Genomic DNA, 18,819 nt, shown 5'->3' on the forward strand with positions numbered 1-18,819 from the left:
TTGAACAATGTTGTTGTATGCTTTAAATTAGATTTTCATGTTAACACATATATATATTTTTAATGATAATGTACTAATAAAAATCACGTGTTAATCAAATAGAAATCACAAAGTACTTAATATCTAATGAAAATCACAATCATATGACCATCAAACATAAATAGACAAAAATCAAATATCAATCATATAGCCATATTTGATTCTCTATGCTTAAATTATCCACTCGAAAATCACAATCATATGACCATCAAACATAAATAGACAAAAATCAAATATCAATCATATAGCCATATTTGATTCTCTATGCTTAAATTATCCACTCGCGCTTCTAATTTCCATTTTAATTTCCACACCTTGTATAACATATTGGATGTATTATTAGTAATCAGTTACTAAGTATTACTTAACACCGATCATATTGATACTAAGTAGTTTATGAGGGAAGATCATAATACCAACTATGAAATTAAAAGGTACAAAACTACAAATTTTACCGACCATAACAATCACAAGACAAATCAAATAGAAATTATAAAGTACTTAATATCTAATGAAAATCACATGACAATCAGATAGTAATCAAATATCAATCACATGACAATCAAATAGAAATCAAATATCAATATGATAGTAATTAATGAAAAGGTAAATCCAAGTATGAAATAGAAATATGTTAATCCCTAGAGTCGTTTATCTATAGCTCTCTTTCTCCAATTTCTCCTATGGTAATCAAATAGAAATTACGTAGCAGATAAAAATCACAAACTACTAAGCTAAGTACAATTTCAACTTCAATTTCTATTAACTCACAACCTGATTTATCAATGTTACATCAATTTTTAATAGTCATTGGTCCTAGATAAAGGACGGGAACAAATCTATAGAAGTTGAAAATTTCTTAATAATTTCTTCTCTGCAAGTTTAATAATAAACTTGGAAAAAATTGTTCATAATCTTCTTTGCAAATTGTTGAATTTTGATGGTCTATTGTATTTTCTCATCACCAGGTTTTTAAAAGAATGACTTCTTAAACTTGCATTCAAAATCCACTAAAGATGTTTCTCGATTCCAGCAATTAATTCAACGAGCTCTCTTCTTCGATCCTAACTCCAATTGAAAAAGAAAACAGGTAGAAGAAGAGCTTATATGATTTGGCTTCTACAACCTATTTTTAATTTCTTAAAATCAAAATCAAATTAAAGAAGAAAAATATGAAGAACTTGTTAGGGCTAAAGCTGTAACAGAAATAGAAATTGAAAAAAGAAACTGAAATAAGAGGAAAACTAAGGAAATAGGAAGGAATACATCGATGGAAGACGAACGACAATGACGGTGGTCAGAAGCAATAACTGAAACTAGAACAGAAACTGAAAAAAAGTTTAGAAAGAGAAAGGAGAGAGAGAGCTTCACAAAAAGAGCTTACCAACAACGGCAATCGGTCACCGGTGAGCGACGTGGTTGGCAATCGACGGACGAGCGACGGTAGGAAGTGCGTGAGGAACGACAGACGAGCGACGACTGGGTTGGCTTGATGGCTTGGAGACTGGAACTTGAGAGTGAGGAAACGGCTGGGAAGGGGCCTGCATGTAAAGAGAGTCGTGAGAGGAAAAAAGTTTGAGGGTAAAATAGGAATACGAAAAAAAATAAAATGAAAATTGAATTATTTGCTATTCCTGCCAAATCTAAAAACTCAAACTATATTTATAATTCCCCTAATTAGTTTTGACATCCATCGTAATTTTTCCAATTGAAATTGTGAGTAACTACTTAGAAAGAAAATCATATTTTCTTTCCGTTGTCTTTTTTTCTTGGGACATGTTTTGGTTTTTCTTTTCTTTTTTATATATGATCTTAATTTTGCGATTGTATTGTTGTCTGTGTCAAATTTTAGAAATAATGAAGTATAAGCATGTGTCACTATTAGAACGTACAAGAGTATATTAATTATCCATACTGATTTAGGTTATATGTACAATAGTGGTCTCACATATTGGAGCTCTTCCTTCTTCCCTCTCTCGCGGTCACGTTTCTCCTCCTTCTCAGTGCCATTGTTCTAAACCCTTATTAATGATGTAAGAAGTGATATGAATTATTAACACAGTGTTGTTAGTGCACTCTGATAATGAATGTTATTAAAAAAAAATTGGGACAAACAATATTATATCATTAGAAATTTAGGCCATCCATTCAAAAAAATTCCATAAATCTTTCTCCAACTATTATTTTTCTAAAGTTTCCAAAATATTTATATTTCTTATATTTAATATTCATACAAAAAAATATTTGCGTTTTCTTAAATTTTTGAAAAATAGAGAAATTACCAAAAATAAGATACACTTAGAGGAATTGTTTTACGTTGAAAATATTTTTAAATATAGTCCAATATAATATAAATGTTAGACACTAATAGATTTTTGTTCATTTTATTATATTTGAAACAACCGGACATTTGAGGTTGTTATAGAATTTTGGGATCACTTTTAAAAATGGAAGACTTTTAGGACAAATTTGATATGAAATTTCCAAATTGCCCTTTTAGTTAAAAAGGCCTAAAACCCTAAAATTATTGAAAAGAGCAGCCCTACCCACTCCTCTCGCGCGAGAACACCTTCGACGGCGATTCTTCCGGCAAAATCCTTCGGCGGCGGCAGCAGCTTCAGAGGATCGGCGACACATTTGGGTGAGTGAAGGTTGGTTCGCACGTGACGGCGATTCTTTCGTCAAAATCCTTCGGCCCCGGCACCATCGACGGCGGCGACTTCAGCGGCGGCAGCAGCTTCAAACGGTTGGTTGGGTTTATTGAGTTTTCTGATCTGTAGGTGTTGGTTGGGTTTATTCTCTATTGACATCACTTGTGAAATTTGTTGTTGGTTGGGTTTATTTTCCATTGATGTCACTTGCGAAAATTGTCGTTGGTTAGGTTTATTTTGGTTTGTTTCTTGCAAAAACTATTTTTGATTGGGTTTATGTTGCAAAAACATGTTTTTGATCTTACGAGTATCTCGCTGGCCTCTGCTCTTAACTCAATGTGGCACAATTAGGTTCGTATTTTAGGTTAATTAGAATGGGTGTGGTTGTGTTTTGGCTAGCTTTTCACGTACTGTTTTTTTTTTTTTTTTATCTCGCAACACCTTGCACCACCTCGCAAACACTTCCAAACTCAAAATACCCAATTGGAACTCATTTTTATAGGTGATTTATGGTGGTATGGACATTTTTAGGCAGTCTTTTAGCTATTGTTTTTTTATCTCGCAACAAGTTTCAAACTCGTAACACTCATATTAAACTCATTTTTATGGGTGTTTTAGGTGGTTTAGGGTGGGTGTAGACAATTTTTTAGGTAGCTTTTTAGCTACTATATTTTTTTAATATTGTTCCATCACATCCAGCTTTCAGTTTGCGATTTCACAAAATTATTGGATTGAATCTCTTTCTCTAGGTTTCGAAGGCTCTATCTATTCCTCTTTTGCTAGGCTTATGCGCATTAAACAAATTCGGTCATAGAATTGACTCTTTACTGATCATCTTAGAGAATTTGTTGGATTAAGAATTCAGAAGTGATATAATGAATATTGTTTGTGTTGTGTACGTAATTCATGTTTACAACAATAGAGCTCTGGTGTCTTATTTTTCTTTTAGCAGCATTCAGTGTTTTAAAAATATCTCTTGGGCGTGTGCCTAGGTTCAGGCTGCAAGTCTGCTGCTGCTCACAGCGATCACCTCAGGCGCACGCCTTTTGTGAAGCCCCAATGCTCAAAATCTTGGGCCTTGGGGCTTTTTCATTATTTTTAAAAAATAGTAGCGATTAAGGATTTTTCTTCTTTATTAACGAAAAGAATCAAGTTTACCAAATCTAAATGCAAAATTCTTTTTGTTTGGGGTCTTTTTTTTGGCTCCATATTTCCACTTCAGCTGTGCTATCTCCTTGTAATGTAATATTTTTATATACAGTGTGCCTCACAAAAAAAAAAGTCCATGCCTTTTTGTGCGCCTTGCAACTAGGCTCCAGAGGGCCATTGCGCCTTAGTGCGCCTTGGGTATTTAAAAACACTAGCCACATTTTTTATTTGTTATTATTGATTGTCATTTGAAGTTGTAAATTTTATCTTGTAGTAAAATGTCCAAGGAGGAGAGCTTTGAAGTTGATTTAACAACTGACTGCAGCCCCAAATCTAGTAAGAAAAGAGCAAAAAGAAGAAAAAACAAAAATAAGCAGTTATTGATGGAAGATGCAGATATCATGGAAATGAAAGAAGTAGGATCTGTTCAGCTGGGGGAAAGCAACATAAACTTTGATAGTGACAAAGTAAAAAAGAAGAAAAAGAGAAAGAAGAGTCCTCAACAATGTGTAGAGGAGAGCTCTGTCAAGGATGAGGCAGGAGAATATGAAAATAGAGCAGAGACTTTTATGAAAGAGGGTAGTACTTTCTCTAATGGTGGAAGTGAGAAATTTTTTGAAAAGAGGAAAATTGCATTGGAAGATGCTGAGAATGAAAGGTCTAGCAGCATAGTCAGAGAAAACTCTGGAGAGAAGATTCTAGAGTCGAACAATGGAAAAGCAGATCAAAGAAATATTAAGAGGAAGAAACGGCTCTTAAAGGAAACAACAAATGCAGATATGCGTGGTATTTGTTACTTGAGCCGCGTTCCTCCACACATGGATCCTTTGAAACTTCGTCAGATCCTCTCACAGTATGGGGAAATACAAAGAATTTATCTTGCACCCGAGGGTAATGAATAATTACGCATAATATTTATTTGTTTTATTAGTTTTCCTGTTGCTTCAAAATTTTAATTGCATATTTGTCTTTTGTTCCGCTGCTGTCATTTAGTTTAGAATGGATTTTATTCTAGTTTTTTTATTCAAGGTAATTTATGCTTTCGTGTTCAGATGCTGCAAGTCAAGTTCAACGAAAGCGTTCCGGAGGGTTTCGAGGACAGTTTTTCTCAGAAGGGTAAACTCACATCCTGACTAACTTTTTTATTTTTTATTTTCAATTCAGTAGTTCGTGTTGCACCCTTCAAGTAACAAATAATAATAATGATAACAACATAATAAAATAACAGTGCTTGGCTCGTGAAATGACTTGATTTAAATGACTGATTCTGTATTGTCCGTATACGTGCTATGCAGATGGGTTGAATTTACTGATAAAAGAGTTGCCAAGAAGGTGGCTAATATATTGAATGGTGAACAGATAGGTAAACTTTTATTTAAATATACATGTTTTGTATCTGACATCCGGGCTCAATACATGATTTCTACTCTCTCCTTTGGGGATGGTGGAAGTCATTTGCATTGAGCTGGTCTTTTGGGTTTCATTGTTCTTTGTCCAATAGGGAAGCAGTGGACGTGGCCTCTTTTCTTTTTCTTTACTCGAGGGCCACCGCCTTAGGTGTGGGAGAAAGGATGTGAGAGTTTGGAGTCCCAATACTTTGGTGGGATTCTCTTGTAAGTTGCTTTTCCGTAGTCAAAGTGACCCTTCTCCTTGGATGAGTCAGTCCTTTTAGTGTTTTGGAGGATTAAGATCTCTAGGAAAATGAGGTTTTTTACTTGGCAAGTTTTATGTGGCCACGCTAATACGATGGATCGGCTTGTGAAGAAGTCGTCCTCACCCGTTGGTTCATTTTGATGTATTCTTTGTTAGAAGTCGGACGAAGATTTGGGTCATATTCTCTGGCATTGTGAGTTTGCAAGTTTCATTTGGGAATATTTTATCCAAACATTTGGTTTTTTGCATGCGTGGCACGAGGACACTAATGATATGATTGGGTAGTTCCTCCTCCATCCGTCTCTTAAGGAAAAGGGTCACTTTTTATGGCTTGTTGGGGTGTGTGTGATCTTATGGGTTATGTGGGGAGAGTGGAATAGTAGGATGTTTAGAGGGGTGGAAAGGAACCCTAGTGAGGATGTTTCTATCTAGACTTTGATTTTCAAGACCTTTTGTAATTATTCTATAAGCACTATTTTGCATAGTTGGAGTCCCGATCTCCCTTTTTTATGTGTTTGGTTTTTGTATGCTCTTGTATTCCTTTTTTTCCCCTTGTGTTTTTGTATTTTTGTTGTTTTAATCCTTATTCAGCACAAGGAAAATTTTCCTCTGTGGCATGCATTATGTGCTCCATAATCAATTTCATCGGGTTATGTGGTGTACCAATTATCTTGTCCCACTCTAAGGAATTCTGAAGTTTCTTATGCTCATTAGTTGTGTTTCTCTACCTGTTGTGCATGTGTTTAGGAGGAAGGAAGAGGTCATCTTTCTACTATGATCTCTGGAACATCAAATATTTGAGTAAATTCAAGTGGGATGATCTCACTGAAGAAACTGGTACACACCTCAAAAACTTGGTCCTGCCTATTTTTGCTTATAAATTACAATACTATTACTGATATCGAACATTTTGCAGCTTACAAGCATGCCATTCGGGAGCAGAAACTGGCTTTAGAAATTTCTGCTGCCAAGAGGGAAAGGGATTTCTATCTTGCGAAAGTTGATAAATCACGTGCATTGAATTCCATTGAAGAACGGCTAAAGAAGGTACATCAAAAAGCCTTACTGGAATACATCACTTCACTATCTCAGTATGCATTTGGACGTTTTGGGGATTCATCAAATTGGGATTTGATTCGGAAATTTAACTGTGGTTGAGTTTGTTCGTTGTAGTGTTGTATTTGTATATGTGTTGTCCATGTTTCGGAAATACAAATTTTACCTTTTTTTTATATGGCCTACAGAAGCAGAAGTTGCGAGAAGATTCAGAAATGAAATCTACACTTGCTGATAGCCAGAAACTTCCAAAGTTGATACGCAGCTTCCCACAAACACAACCAGTTGCAGATTCTACAGTACAAAACAAGCAGAGACTGTCTACAAATGTTCTGGCTGGGGTAAGTAATAACGTATCATTTACCGCCAAACTTCATCTCATGATTTACCCTCACTCAGTGAAGTTATCAGAGTTTATCCTTAGGTTGAGTTCGGTATGATTTTTAAAACGGTAAAAAATAATTTTAGCTTTGGATGGTTAAAAGTGTGATTTTGAAAATTTTAGCAAATAGTGCCTTAGGAGATTAGGTAAGGATAGTCCTTACTATGCTTGATATTCAGAATTCATGATTACCCGAAACAGTCCAAAATATAATCTAGCCAAACAGCACAAGAATAAGAAACAAAGGAACAAGATCGTCCCCAGCACATTCGAGAGGGCTGGCTTCTCTCCCCTAAAGAACCTACAAGATCTAACACAAAAACCAAGACAACGACCTCTACTCTAAACCAAAACATATAACAGCATTCCCTTCCATCTGTACAGTACCGCTTGCCTGCCTTAGCAATTGTCTAGGGCGAAATACCCTTCTTCCCTCCTGGAATAAACCTTTTGTATTGGTGGCTTGACAGATTCTTCCAGGAAAACACCACTGATAGATCTATATTGCAATATCAACAAAAATTACGACACCAATTAGCTTTCAAGAGGGCTATATCTCTCCCAAAGTTTCATATTTCATATTGGACAATACCCAAGACCATTCCTACCTCCAATGTCCCCAACTTCCCTTATTTGACCAAAGCACTTCTAACTTTTTTTTTTCTTTTTTTTTTTTGAGAGAGAGACACTTCTACTAATGTTTCCAAGATATTTTTTCAAGTACTCCTCGCATAGACTATATATTTAGTTCTTTGTTCAAAAGTATTTTATCTAAAAGCATCATTTCAAACTCACTATATGATAACGTTGGCGATCTGCAATAAATCTTTGTTCATTGAATCTGATTAGATTATTGCTCATGACTTATTATTTATACATTTTATGACAAGGTCTTGCCTTTCATTCCCTTTTCTGCAGGTGTTTGGAAGTTCCTAGTCGTCTATTTTCCAACCGCTGGATTTACTATCTAGAGACATGGTTTTTTGTAGGCAGAGCCGAGCAATATTTGACGTATCTCATTACCCAACAGAGAAGGTGGAGAAGGAATAGTTGTAGCTTTGATATTTGTATTTGATAATTTTGGTAGGAAGCATAGCCAAGTGATGAATCATGAGGCAAGAGAAAATTTTGATCTTTTCTTGTATTTAAATTAATTTTAACAAAGGTACAACCAAGGGTGTTGGAATTTCAACACCAAATGAATAATCTTAAAGAAATTAATTAGAGTTTGTCAATTAAAAGTATAAAATTTTTGTCGAAATATCGATATTTTTATTGATATTTTTACATTTCTAGGGATTTGACATTGACATTAGTGGTGAAATTGTATCGTATAAAAATTCACGAAACAAGAAATAATCATCAAAATACCATTGATATAAATATAATATAAATAATATACATATGAACTTGTTTAAAAATTATAAAATATTTATTTATTAATTTAAATTTATTTTTTTGAATTTTTGTTTTTATAATTTTTTTAGATTCATCAAAATTTTTGTAAAATTAAGATATCGATGTTTTGGTCGACATCAAAACTTTGGTTAGTACTTAGCAGATAGAAATTTAGATAAGTTTCAATCTTTATGGTTTAAATATGAATGTATATGTGTGTATGTTTGTGTACATATGTACGTAGACCTCGAGATAAAAGAAGTCATTGTTTATGTCATTTTGGAGGAATAAAGCCCATTGACATATTTCTAATCAGGTTCAAAACAAAGAAGGTTAAAATTTTATATCAAATATTTTGAGTGTTGGTTTAGACAAGCCTCAAAGTCCCATATTTAAGCCCGTAGAATGCTGGGTAGAGAAACGTATATCCCAAAAGAGAAAAGTTAGTGCCTTATGATTTGGACCGACTAGTCGATTAGGTAAATATATATCAATCTGGAAATAACTTAGTTGGCCTGTTCTGGTACCCTGCAATCTCGAACGTAGGAAACAACCCGAACATCATCGATGTTACACTTAAACTAGAAGCAAATATCAGAGAATGAGCCTATAAATAGTTCCATTTGACGACCCCAAAAGAAAAGAGTAAGTAATCTCTAAATAAGAGTATTGATTTGACTTCTTGTGTGCTTAGTTGAATTATACACTCTTATACTAACTTAGACATCAGAATGTGGTAGACTCAGTTCTCTTATGTAGGTTAGCTCAAAAAGCAAAACCAGATCGAGAGAAGTGAGTCGAAGGTCGATTATAAAGACAACGAATGCGGATGAGATCCGAACATCAACAGATGCAAAAGAAAACTTGGAAATTCCCTCACCAATTTATCATTCCTTAACTATAACGTTAGAAGCTAATATTTAGCTCTTTCCACTAAAAAATTGTTTAGCTCCACTGTAGTCAATAATTTTTTTTTTCAAAATGCATTGAATGCTTGCATACAAATAAAAATAGAAACTTTAGGATGCCTATGCAAATTAAATGCTGCATGTATAGTGTTTCTTAATCCATTCTTACAAATAACCCTACTGCCATTTTTATTCCAAAAACTGGCATTAGGTAGACTGATTCTTTCCCATCTCTTGATATGTGCTAATGATATAAGGTTCTATACTTTTATTAAAGCTACCTAAAGCTTTAGGTGGGATAAAAGTAATAAAATCATCACTAAATATAGACCATCTATCATCTATTATTTGTGCAATACAACATCATTTTAATATAACCTACAAAGTATATGAACTATTTAAAGTAGAGTTTCATTAATCCATTATTTTGATTTACCTCGTTATTTATAGTTTAATTTTCTTTTTTAATTATTTGTGAGATTCAGACTTTGAAATTGATAGGATAAATTCATCCCATTAAGATATGTTCATGTTAGCATATTTCATTCGAATATTTATTTATTTAATAATTTTGAATTTGGAACAAACCAAAGTTTCAATTCACTTTTAGTGGGTGGATACCACTCATGATTCTTGGAAGTTCAGTAATGTCTTTTCAAAAAGTAAGTCTATTCTTTTTAAAAAAAATGTGTCAAAAGCCTTCGAAATTAAAATATAAATCACATAAATATTTTGCTTTAAAAGTTAGGTAAGATTACAGTGAATTTGAATCCATTGTTCAATGAGTCCATAGATTTTTAATTTTGCGCCTCACAGATTCCCAATAAATTTACAATTTAAAAAAAAAAAGAAAATTATTTAAGCTATTAGATATAGATTTAAATTTAATGTCTAATGAAACTCTACTTTTAATTTTATACTTTAAATCGGTGAATTTTAGAAAATTTGAAAACTCAAGCCCCGTTTGGTAATTATTTGATTTTTTGTTTTTGAAAATTAAGTCTATCGATACTACTTTCATCTCTAAATTTCTTTTTTTATTATCTATTTTTTACCAATAGTTTAAAAAAGCTAAGTCAAATTTGGAAAAAAAATAGCTTTTAGAAATTTGTTTTTGTTTTTGGAATTGTCTAAGAATTTAATCATTGTATGCAAATCATTATATGAAATGAGAGGAAATATGCTTAATTTCCAAAAACCAAAAACAAAAAACTAAGATCCATTTGGTAACCATTTGTTTTTTATTTTTATTTTTATTTTTTAAAATTAAATTTATGGACACTACTTCCGCCAAATTTTTAGAATTAAAAAAAAAATAGCTTTCAAAATATTGTTTTTGTTATTGGAATTTGACTAAGAATTCAATCATTATACTTAAGAAACATGTAAATCATCGTAAAAAATATAGATAATATAGACTTAATTTTCAAAAATAAAAATAAAAATGAAAAATTAAATGATTATCAAATTAGACAAAAAAATAATAATAATAATAATAATAATAATAATCCAAACTTTAGGACTAAATTTATTTGTGGACAGCAAATGGGTGCCATAAATTCACCAAGCTACTCTTTATTTAATAGGGTGTCTTATTTTGCATTAATAGGATGGTTGAGTCATAGGCAACACAAATTAAAGTCCACAACTTCCACCAGAAAGCTGTATGTTTGTTCAATTATTTTTAATATTTTCTCTCTCTTATAGCCATAGTTTTTCTTTTTTCGAAAAAAAAAAATTCAATTTATACTCGTAAATTTTGATGTGAATCTACCATTTAAAACTCCAAAATAATAATCATATAATCAAAATCCTAAAGATGCATTTGATTAGTGATATAGAAAGATAAAATTGAAAAGCTATGGAGTTATTTTTTTTTTTTCTTTTACGTCATTTCGAACTGTCCTTAGTGAATTTATATGTTGTATATCCGAGAATTTTGATTAGACTAGTTTGATTCATTAAATTAAATTCAAAGAATATTTCAAACTTAATTAATAAGGCGTCAAAGTAAGGTTAACTTAATGGTAATTTGAGGTTTAATCTCTCATTCATGTAATTGATTACTAAAGAATTTAATCAATAAGGTCTTAACATTTTAATTATCTTTTCGTGGATGAATTTCAATAATAATAATACACCATACTATATAATGAAAAAAAAACTCAATTTTATAATTAAAGTGAACTTAGTTGATGAAATATTGACACGTATTCTATCCTTGAGATTGAAAACTTCATCCCACAATTATTTACTGTCAAAATATTTTTCTAAAAAATCACTTTTGTAAGTTATAAATAAAAGAAAATACATTATTATAGCAAAAAGATGTTACTATTTTAATATATGGAAATTGTATTGTGAAACAAAGTTCTTTTACATGTATTAAATGTTTTCCCCATATACATAACCTTGGCAGGAATATTCTTATAAATAGAAAATTTCTAAAAATATTTATATTTTATACCAAAAATTTAGTTTAAATATTTTTTATATTTAAAAACCCGCTAAAAGATTATACTTTTGATTTTTCTTTTTTCAGAAAAAGTCAAAAGATTATTAATATAACCTGAAAGTTACATTTGATTTGATTTTATATAAATGGCCCTACACAAATTGAAACATTATCACATGCATGAGAAATTTGAGTTCACAAAAACCAATTTCTTCTTCATCATCAACCTTATAATTATTTAAGTCTCGTTTGATAATTATTTTATTTTTAAAAATTAAGCCTATTGATATCACTTTTACCTTCAAATTTCTTTATTTGTTATCTACTTTTCACCAATGATTTAAAAAACCAAGGCAAATTTTGAAAACTAAAAACAGTAGCTTTCAAAAGTTGTGTTTTGTTTTTGAAATTTGACTAACAATTCGACCATTATACTAAAGAAGAATGCAAATCATTGTAATGTGAATAAAATAAGCTTAATTTTCAAAAACAAAAACAAAAAGCCAAATAGTTAACAAACGGGGCCTTAGTTTTTTATTTTTGTTTTTGAAAATTAAACTTATTTACATTTCTTATAATAATTTGCATATTTTTAAGTACAATAGTTGAATTATTAGTCAAATTCTAAAACAAAAATAACAGTTTGAAAGTTACTTTTTTTAGTTTTCGAAATTTGGTTTGATGTTTTAAATTATTGATGAAAAAGTAGATAACAAATAAGAAATTTGAAGGTAAAAATAGTATTCATAGACTTAATTTTTAAAAACAAAAATAAAAAACAAAAAACAGAATAGTTATCAACCAATATCTAATTAATTCAGATTTATTACAAGAAAAAAAAAACACATATTTATTTCTTTCCAACTCCATGGACCCAACAAAGAACTCCTATTTCAATCCTATCTAATTTATGGCCAAACTCTTATATTTATTTATGTTTATGTTTTAAGTAGATTATATTGGAAAAAAAATGGGTGTAATTTGAGATATACTCATATTTTGTACCGTCCTAATGACACTCAATAAAAATGTCATGTGGAAAAAGAATTATTATTTTTTATTTTTACTATGTATAAAAAAGAAAGGTATAAAATTAATTGTCGTCTAAATTACACCTAATCATTTTTTAATATATTTGATTCTTTTAAATTTTTATGTTTTCTACCATTAATATTTCCATTTTACTTAAATATCACTCTAATCCTAAAAAATTTATTAAAAGAAAAAAAAGTATTTTCCGATTTTTGACATTTTGGTCATTAACAAATGTTTAAATAAATCAAGTCACGTGTTTTACATGAAACAATGAAAATGAAAAATAATGATAAGAATACTCTTTTTTTTTTTTTTTTTTTCTTGAATTAAAATACAAAGACAAAAAATAATACTCAAATAACTCTTTAAGTCAGGTTGAGCTTATACACATAATTTGGGCAACAAACTAAAACAATAGGATCAAAGGCCAAAAGGAAGAAGATATTTATAAATTTTTAGATAATATCAGTGAAGATATGTGGTCAGTTGTTGATTATCAGCATTCAAAAGCAGAGAAATCTCATAAAACAGAACAATTTAGGAGAGAAAAAAACATTAGAGTAATTAGGTAAAGCTTGGGAGGGAATAAGTTTGAGGGAAATTTTGAAGAGGAAATCGATGATGATTCTTCAAGCATTTCATGGAGCTTGGATTAACCTGAAGAAACAAGTAATTTCCAGCAAAAAGATCTCCCAAATACGCTTCTCCATCTCTAAATCTCTTCAAAATCTTCGAAATCGACCCTCTCATCGCATTCACCAGCTGCGATTTCCTCCTCAAAAGCTTTCTCAAGCTAGGGATTCTCAGTTTCTTCAATCTCCTTCCAATCGACGAAGCCTTTCTGATTCTGAACCACCGCTTCGATCTCTTCAAAATCCGTTCTCCTCCTCTGTATCTACCAAACGCCTCCTCAAATTCCTCGCTGTAGCTCAATCTCCGGTACCGGAATTTGGCTGCCGGTGCGGTTTCGAGGTCCGCCATGGCGGATTTGTGAAGTTTGTTGAGAAGGAAGCAGAGTTGAGAGAGCATTTAAAAAGAAAGAGAGAGACTGATTAGGGCATTAATGATTTTGGCAACTGGAAGGTTGGGATTTTGCTTGCAAAAGTAAATTCACGTGCATTTCTTGATGTATAAATAAATTTTGTTGGATTATTCATGTTCATATCAATATGGTTATGCTCAATTATTGTTGAAAGCTTCAAATAACTATCATTTTGATTTTTATATTTTTAAAATATTCATTTTAATGTATATACTTTCAACTTTAGTTTATTTTTATTTTTATACTTTTAAAATATTTGAACATTTTATAGGAATCAAAATGAATATTTTAAAAGTATAAGGATCAAAATGAACAAAAGTAAAAAATATGAGGACTAAAGTAGTATTTAAACCTGGTTTAAAACTATATGAATTTAATGTTTATGTTAAATGGGATTTTTTTTTTTAAGAAAAAAAAAATTGTTGATGATAGGAATTAGTATTAATATGTGTCCCTAACTAGGTAGGTTATTAAGCATGACTTTATATACCATTGTTGATTGGAATGGGAGTTGAATTTTGTCAATCCCTATCTATTATTATTATTGGATATAGAACAAAAAGAAAGGAGAGTTACATTTCAACTTAGGGAGTAGATTTTAAAGTAAAGTAGATTAGGGCGGTCGGAGCTACAAATTTATAGTGGAAGAGGGGCAAGATCGTCTTTTTATCGTGATAAGTTAAAATAATTATTTTAGATATTTAATTTTGGCAGGAAATTTCAACTTAAATGGATTATTTCTCAAAAATATTCATCGAATGTGTCTGGTAGAGGTGTACATAGGTTGGATTGAATTGGGATTAAGGTGTTTTTGGGACAATTGGTTGGATTGGTAATTCAAAAGACCCAAATAAAATCTCTAACACAACCCAACTCTTTAAATTTGGGTTGGAGGGGGTTCTCAAATTTTAACTTATTTTTTCTTTTTAATTAAAAATACGTAAATTTGTCTACAACACATGATTAATAACTAAAATCTCATAAAATTCACGGGTTAGCATTGGGCACTCAATTGGATTGTAATACAACTTTTCACCCATGATGGTCAGAAAGAACATTTGAACCAGACATTGGAGAATATGTTGTGCACTTGTGCGTTAGAGTTTTCAGGGAGTTGAGTCTCTCACTTGCATTTGATGGAATTAGCATAATAACAGTTATCCGGCTACCATTGGCATGTCGTTATTTGAAGCCCTCTATGGGAAGAGCTGCAGGTATCCTGTGTGTTGAGATGAGGTAGTAGTGAGGAAATTGCTAGGACTTAAGCTAGTGCAAGCCATGAATGGGAAAATACAGAAGATCAAGGTTCGTATGCAAACAACTCAGAGTAGACAGAAAAGCTACATCAACGTAAGACGTAAGGACCTAGAATTTAAGATTGGTGATAAAGTGTTCTTAAAGGTGACACCTATAAAGGGTGTTTTGAGGTATGGAAGGAAAGAAAAGCTGAGCCTGAGATTCATTGGACCTTTCGAGGTCTTGGAGCGAATTGGTCTCGTAGCTTATCAATTGGCATTTCCTCCATCACTTTCTTCAGTTCATAATGTCTTCCATGTTTCGATGCTGAGAAAGTATGCAACAGATCCATCCCATGTAGTTGACTTTGAGCCATTGTGGTTGAATGGCAACTTAAGTTATGAAGCCAGAGAGGTGAAGATTTTATGCAATAGGGAAATAACAGTTGTAAAGATTTCGTGGCAGAATCACCAATTCAAGGAGGCCACTTGGGAATGAGAGGATGAGATGAGGTCCTAGTATCCAGAGCTTTTTCAGGAATGAACTTTCGAGGACGAAAGTTCTGAAGAATGTAACACCCCCAATTTTTATAATTTATGTAATTTCAGTAATTTTATTAATTAAGGACATTTTTAGAATTTTTGAACTTAAGTGTAATTGCGAAAATTTAATTATTGATGTTGAAATTATTCAATTTGGAAATTAATGGATTGACGTTGAAATTATTTAATTTGGAAATTAATGGATTAACGTTGAAATTATTCAATTTGGAAATTAATGATAGGAATTAATTCCATTTTAGAAGAAAAAAGTGTTTCAATTTAATGGTTTAATCAGAGGGAAGTTATGGTCTTATGGAAATTGGACTTTTAATGTCACACAAATTTAATTTGAAATTAATGTCAATAATTAATTTCATTTTGGAAGGGGGTTTGTCATACAAATTTAATTTGAAATTAATGTCAAAAATTAATTTTATTGTAGAAGGGGGTGAGTTAAATTCTTTGTGAATTGAAAATTTTACAGGAGAAAAGGATTAAAAGTTGGAAGCATGGTCTGATTGAAGGAAGAATTTGGAGATTCGAATATTAAGGGTGGTTATTGCTCAGGCTTCATTGGGAAATTGAATTCAAAGATTTATTATTGAAGACTATCGCTTGGATCGATATCTGAATCTAGTATCGAGGTAGGTAATCTTACTACTGGAACTGCCCATGGGCCAGATACTAGATATATGCTAGCATAATGGATGAATATCATAACAGAACGATAGCATGATAAACAAATAGGTATGACCGATATATGTTCTTGTATGAGAATCTGAAAGATTTATTTGTACACGTAGATACTTGCATGCTAGTAAGAGACGATACTTGATTCACTGAGGTTGTATTTGATATGAGGATATTGAAGCGTATATGCATGTTGTATAGCCATGATGTTGAGGTGTATATGTATGTTATAAAACCATATTGTGATAATTGTGATGTTGAGACTGTGATAGTGTCTTTATTGATTAGGTAGAAGCCCACTAAGTACTGTGTTTCCTTCGGGATTCACCATATTGTGTTTATTTTTTTTTTTCATGTATGTATGTGTCCCATAAGGACTAGAGTAGTTTTTATGTCCACCAGGGGTAGGCATCTAAAGGACATAGATGCCTAGCCCGACCCCAATAATGAATCTTTTCTCATGTTGTTGTTTCAGGTAAAAGTAGAGATGCACCAGTGATTGAAAAACGAAATTCGTGATTGAGCCATTGGGACCAGTTTTATGCTTCCGCTCATGATATTTAGATTTCTTTTCATGTTTTTCAACTTTCAGTTTTGATGTTTGAAATTTATTATTAAGTTTTGTTTTCAGATCTATTTATTATCATTTATGATTTATGGGTACCTATGTCTATTTTTAATATTTGAATTTCATGAAAGTCTTTTAAATTTATCTTATTTATTTAGCATTTATTTCACTATAAAAGGGTGTTGTTTTAAGTTCCATGCATGCATGTGTTTAGTAACGGCCTAACTTGAGTCCTAGGAAGTCGAGTCGTTATATTAATATTAAAAATTCACAAACTAATCATGACAAAGTAATAAATTTTAAACTATATATATAATTTGGGTTGGGTTGGGTCAACCCAAATTTTTCTTTAGTCAACCAACGACCTAAGCAATCCAACCAAAATAGAAAAAATTTAATCCAACCCGATAACAAAACTAACTCAACCCAACTCTTATATTTTGGGTTGGATAGTCCGAGTGGTTCGGATTGTCGTGTCATTTGAACACTGCCCATGTTTGGAATATATTTTTCAAACACTGCCCATGTTTGGAATATATTTTTTAAGTGTTTAATTTAAAAAATAAGTCATTTTGAAAAAATTTGAAGTGTTTTCAACGGCTCAAAATAGCATTTGAACTTTATTTTAACTGTTTTTATAAAAAATATTTAAAATAAAAATAAAATTTTGAAAAACAAATTTTCTTAAGTCAAACCAACTAACTCTTCATTTATTAAAAAAAATCTTAGACTTTGTCGAACCAAAATAATATTCAAATCTTTATAATATATATATATTGCCTCTAGAGGCTATGCTCTAAGGAAAAAAAATGGGACATCCCTAAGAAAAGACACTTCAACTACAGACCTGTCACTAAAAAACCTCCCACGAACCACTGTAAAAATTTTGACATGGATGAGACACAAAAGAGATGTATATTCTTTTTAAAAGATAATTAATCCTTATTAAGGTTTTTATAAATAGGGAAGTATTGCTGAGTGAGAACGTCCATAGGTTCGAATTTTCGAAATTTGGGAAAATTTCGATTTTCTCCAATTTTTCGAAACATCAATATTTTGATATTTCCATCAAAATTTTGATTTTGATTTTTTTTTTTTTAATTTACTATGTTATTGCTAGCTCAATGCAAATTTTTTTTCTCTTTTTTTTTTTTTTTTGAAATTTTTATTTTCAAGAAACCACATATTTTCATTCAAATATCTTTCATTGTATTTTCACATAATTTGACCTTAAACTTGAATTGATGTAAATTCTCTAATATTCCTCATTTTCTCTCAAGCTCTATTTACTTCTAGAGTTTTCTTTTTCTATTTATTTTTCATTATGTCGTATTATGTTTAATGTTATTATTTTTCTATCCTTATTATATTAAGTTAGTTTATTATTGAGGTTTTTTTTTTTTTTTTGTATCTATTTTATTTTATAACAAATAATTTACAATTATTTTATATGCAAATATTTCATGTTGTTTAATTTTGTAATTATTTTTCAATATTTGATATTATTTTGTAATTATTTTTCCATTTCTTTTTCAAATTTTTGCTCTCGCATCGACATTTACACAAATATTTTGCAATATACATCTAAATATTGTCTTGTTATAGAAATGATGATTTAAAATGGTCAATGATAGTTTAATTCAGTCACAACCAAAGTTTCATTAACTAGTTATAACAATTTTCTTCGATTTCCATAAAGTTTTCCAAGATTTCCATCGACATCATATTTCAAACTTTGCTTGAAATATATGTGAATTTTATATACATAGTAGATAGTACTTCGAGCAACTTCCATTTGCCCTATGAGGACTCGCCCCAAACGAGATGTGGTAGGGAGGAGGGATCGAGGATGGAGATTACATTCTCCGCCCCAACCTGATCCAATGAACATACATATATAGATATGCATACATACATATATGCATATATATACATATAATGATGATGATAAATTACATTACGTGAGTTTTATATATAATATAATAATAATAATAAATGAACCTTTAATATTAATA

General features: G+C 31.0%; 2 protein-coding genes and 1 long non-coding RNA gene across 3 annotated transcripts; 1 reads left to right on the forward strand and 2 right to left on the reverse strand.

Annotated features, from left to right (window-relative positions):
- Positions 1-774: 774 nt before the first annotated feature.
- On the reverse strand, positions 775-1,600 carry LOC150029768 (uncharacterized). The gene is made up of 2 exons (XR_016527338.1): positions 1,424-1,600; positions 775-1,103 (listed from the first exon to the last, which is right to left on the reverse strand). It is a non-coding gene; the product is annotated as an uncharacterized LOC150029768 (long non-coding RNA).
- An 888-nt stretch (positions 1,601-2,488) lies between these two features.
- Positions 2,489-8,191, forward strand: LOC150029769 (pre-rRNA-processing protein esf2-like). The gene is made up of 8 exons (XM_090310382.1): positions 2,489-2,785; positions 4,114-4,730; positions 4,892-4,955; positions 5,135-5,202; positions 6,240-6,329; positions 6,409-6,539; positions 6,737-6,889; positions 7,849-8,191. Exons 2-8 carry the CDS (start codon positions 4,118-4,120, stop codon positions 7,864-7,866), a joined length of 1,137 nt encoding a protein of 378 aa, XP_090166508.1. The 5' UTR covers positions 2,489-2,785; positions 4,114-4,117; the 3' UTR covers positions 7,867-8,191.
- A 4,957-nt stretch (positions 8,192-13,148) lies between these two features.
- Positions 13,149-13,968, reverse strand: LOC150029770 (uncharacterized). The gene has a single exon (XM_090310383.1). It carries the CDS (start codon positions 13,753-13,755, stop codon positions 13,291-13,293), a length of 465 nt encoding a protein of 154 aa, XP_090166509.1. The 5' UTR covers positions 13,756-13,968; the 3' UTR covers positions 13,149-13,290.
- Positions 13,969-18,819: the final 4,851 nt, after the last annotated feature.

This window comes from Benincasa hispida, unplaced genomic scaffold, assembly GCF_027475165.1.
Source record: "Benincasa hispida cultivar pf3 unplaced genomic scaffold, pf3_genome.v1.1 HicScf939, whole genome shotgun sequence".
Taxonomy (NCBI): Eukaryota; Viridiplantae; Streptophyta; class Magnoliopsida; order Cucurbitales; family Cucurbitaceae; genus Benincasa; species Benincasa hispida.

Bases quoted from the DNA above. Each gene is read 5' to 3' on its own strand.
- LOC150029770 (XM_090310383.1), bottom strand. From the start codon at position 13,755: ATGCTCTCTCAACTCTGCTTCCTTCTCAACAAACTTCACAAATCCGCC.
- LOC150029769 (XM_090310382.1), top strand. From the start codon at position 4,118: ATGTCCAAGGAGGAGAGCTTTGAAGTTGATTTAACAACTGACTGCAGC. The intron at 4,731-4,891 runs GTAATGAATAAT...TTTCGTGTTCAG, and splicing joins AATTTATCTTGCACCCGAGG to ATGCTGCAAGTCAAGTTCAA. The intron at 4,956-5,134 runs GTAAACTCACAT...CGTGCTATGCAG, and splicing joins GGACAGTTTTTCTCAGAAGG to ATGGGTTGAATTTACTGATA.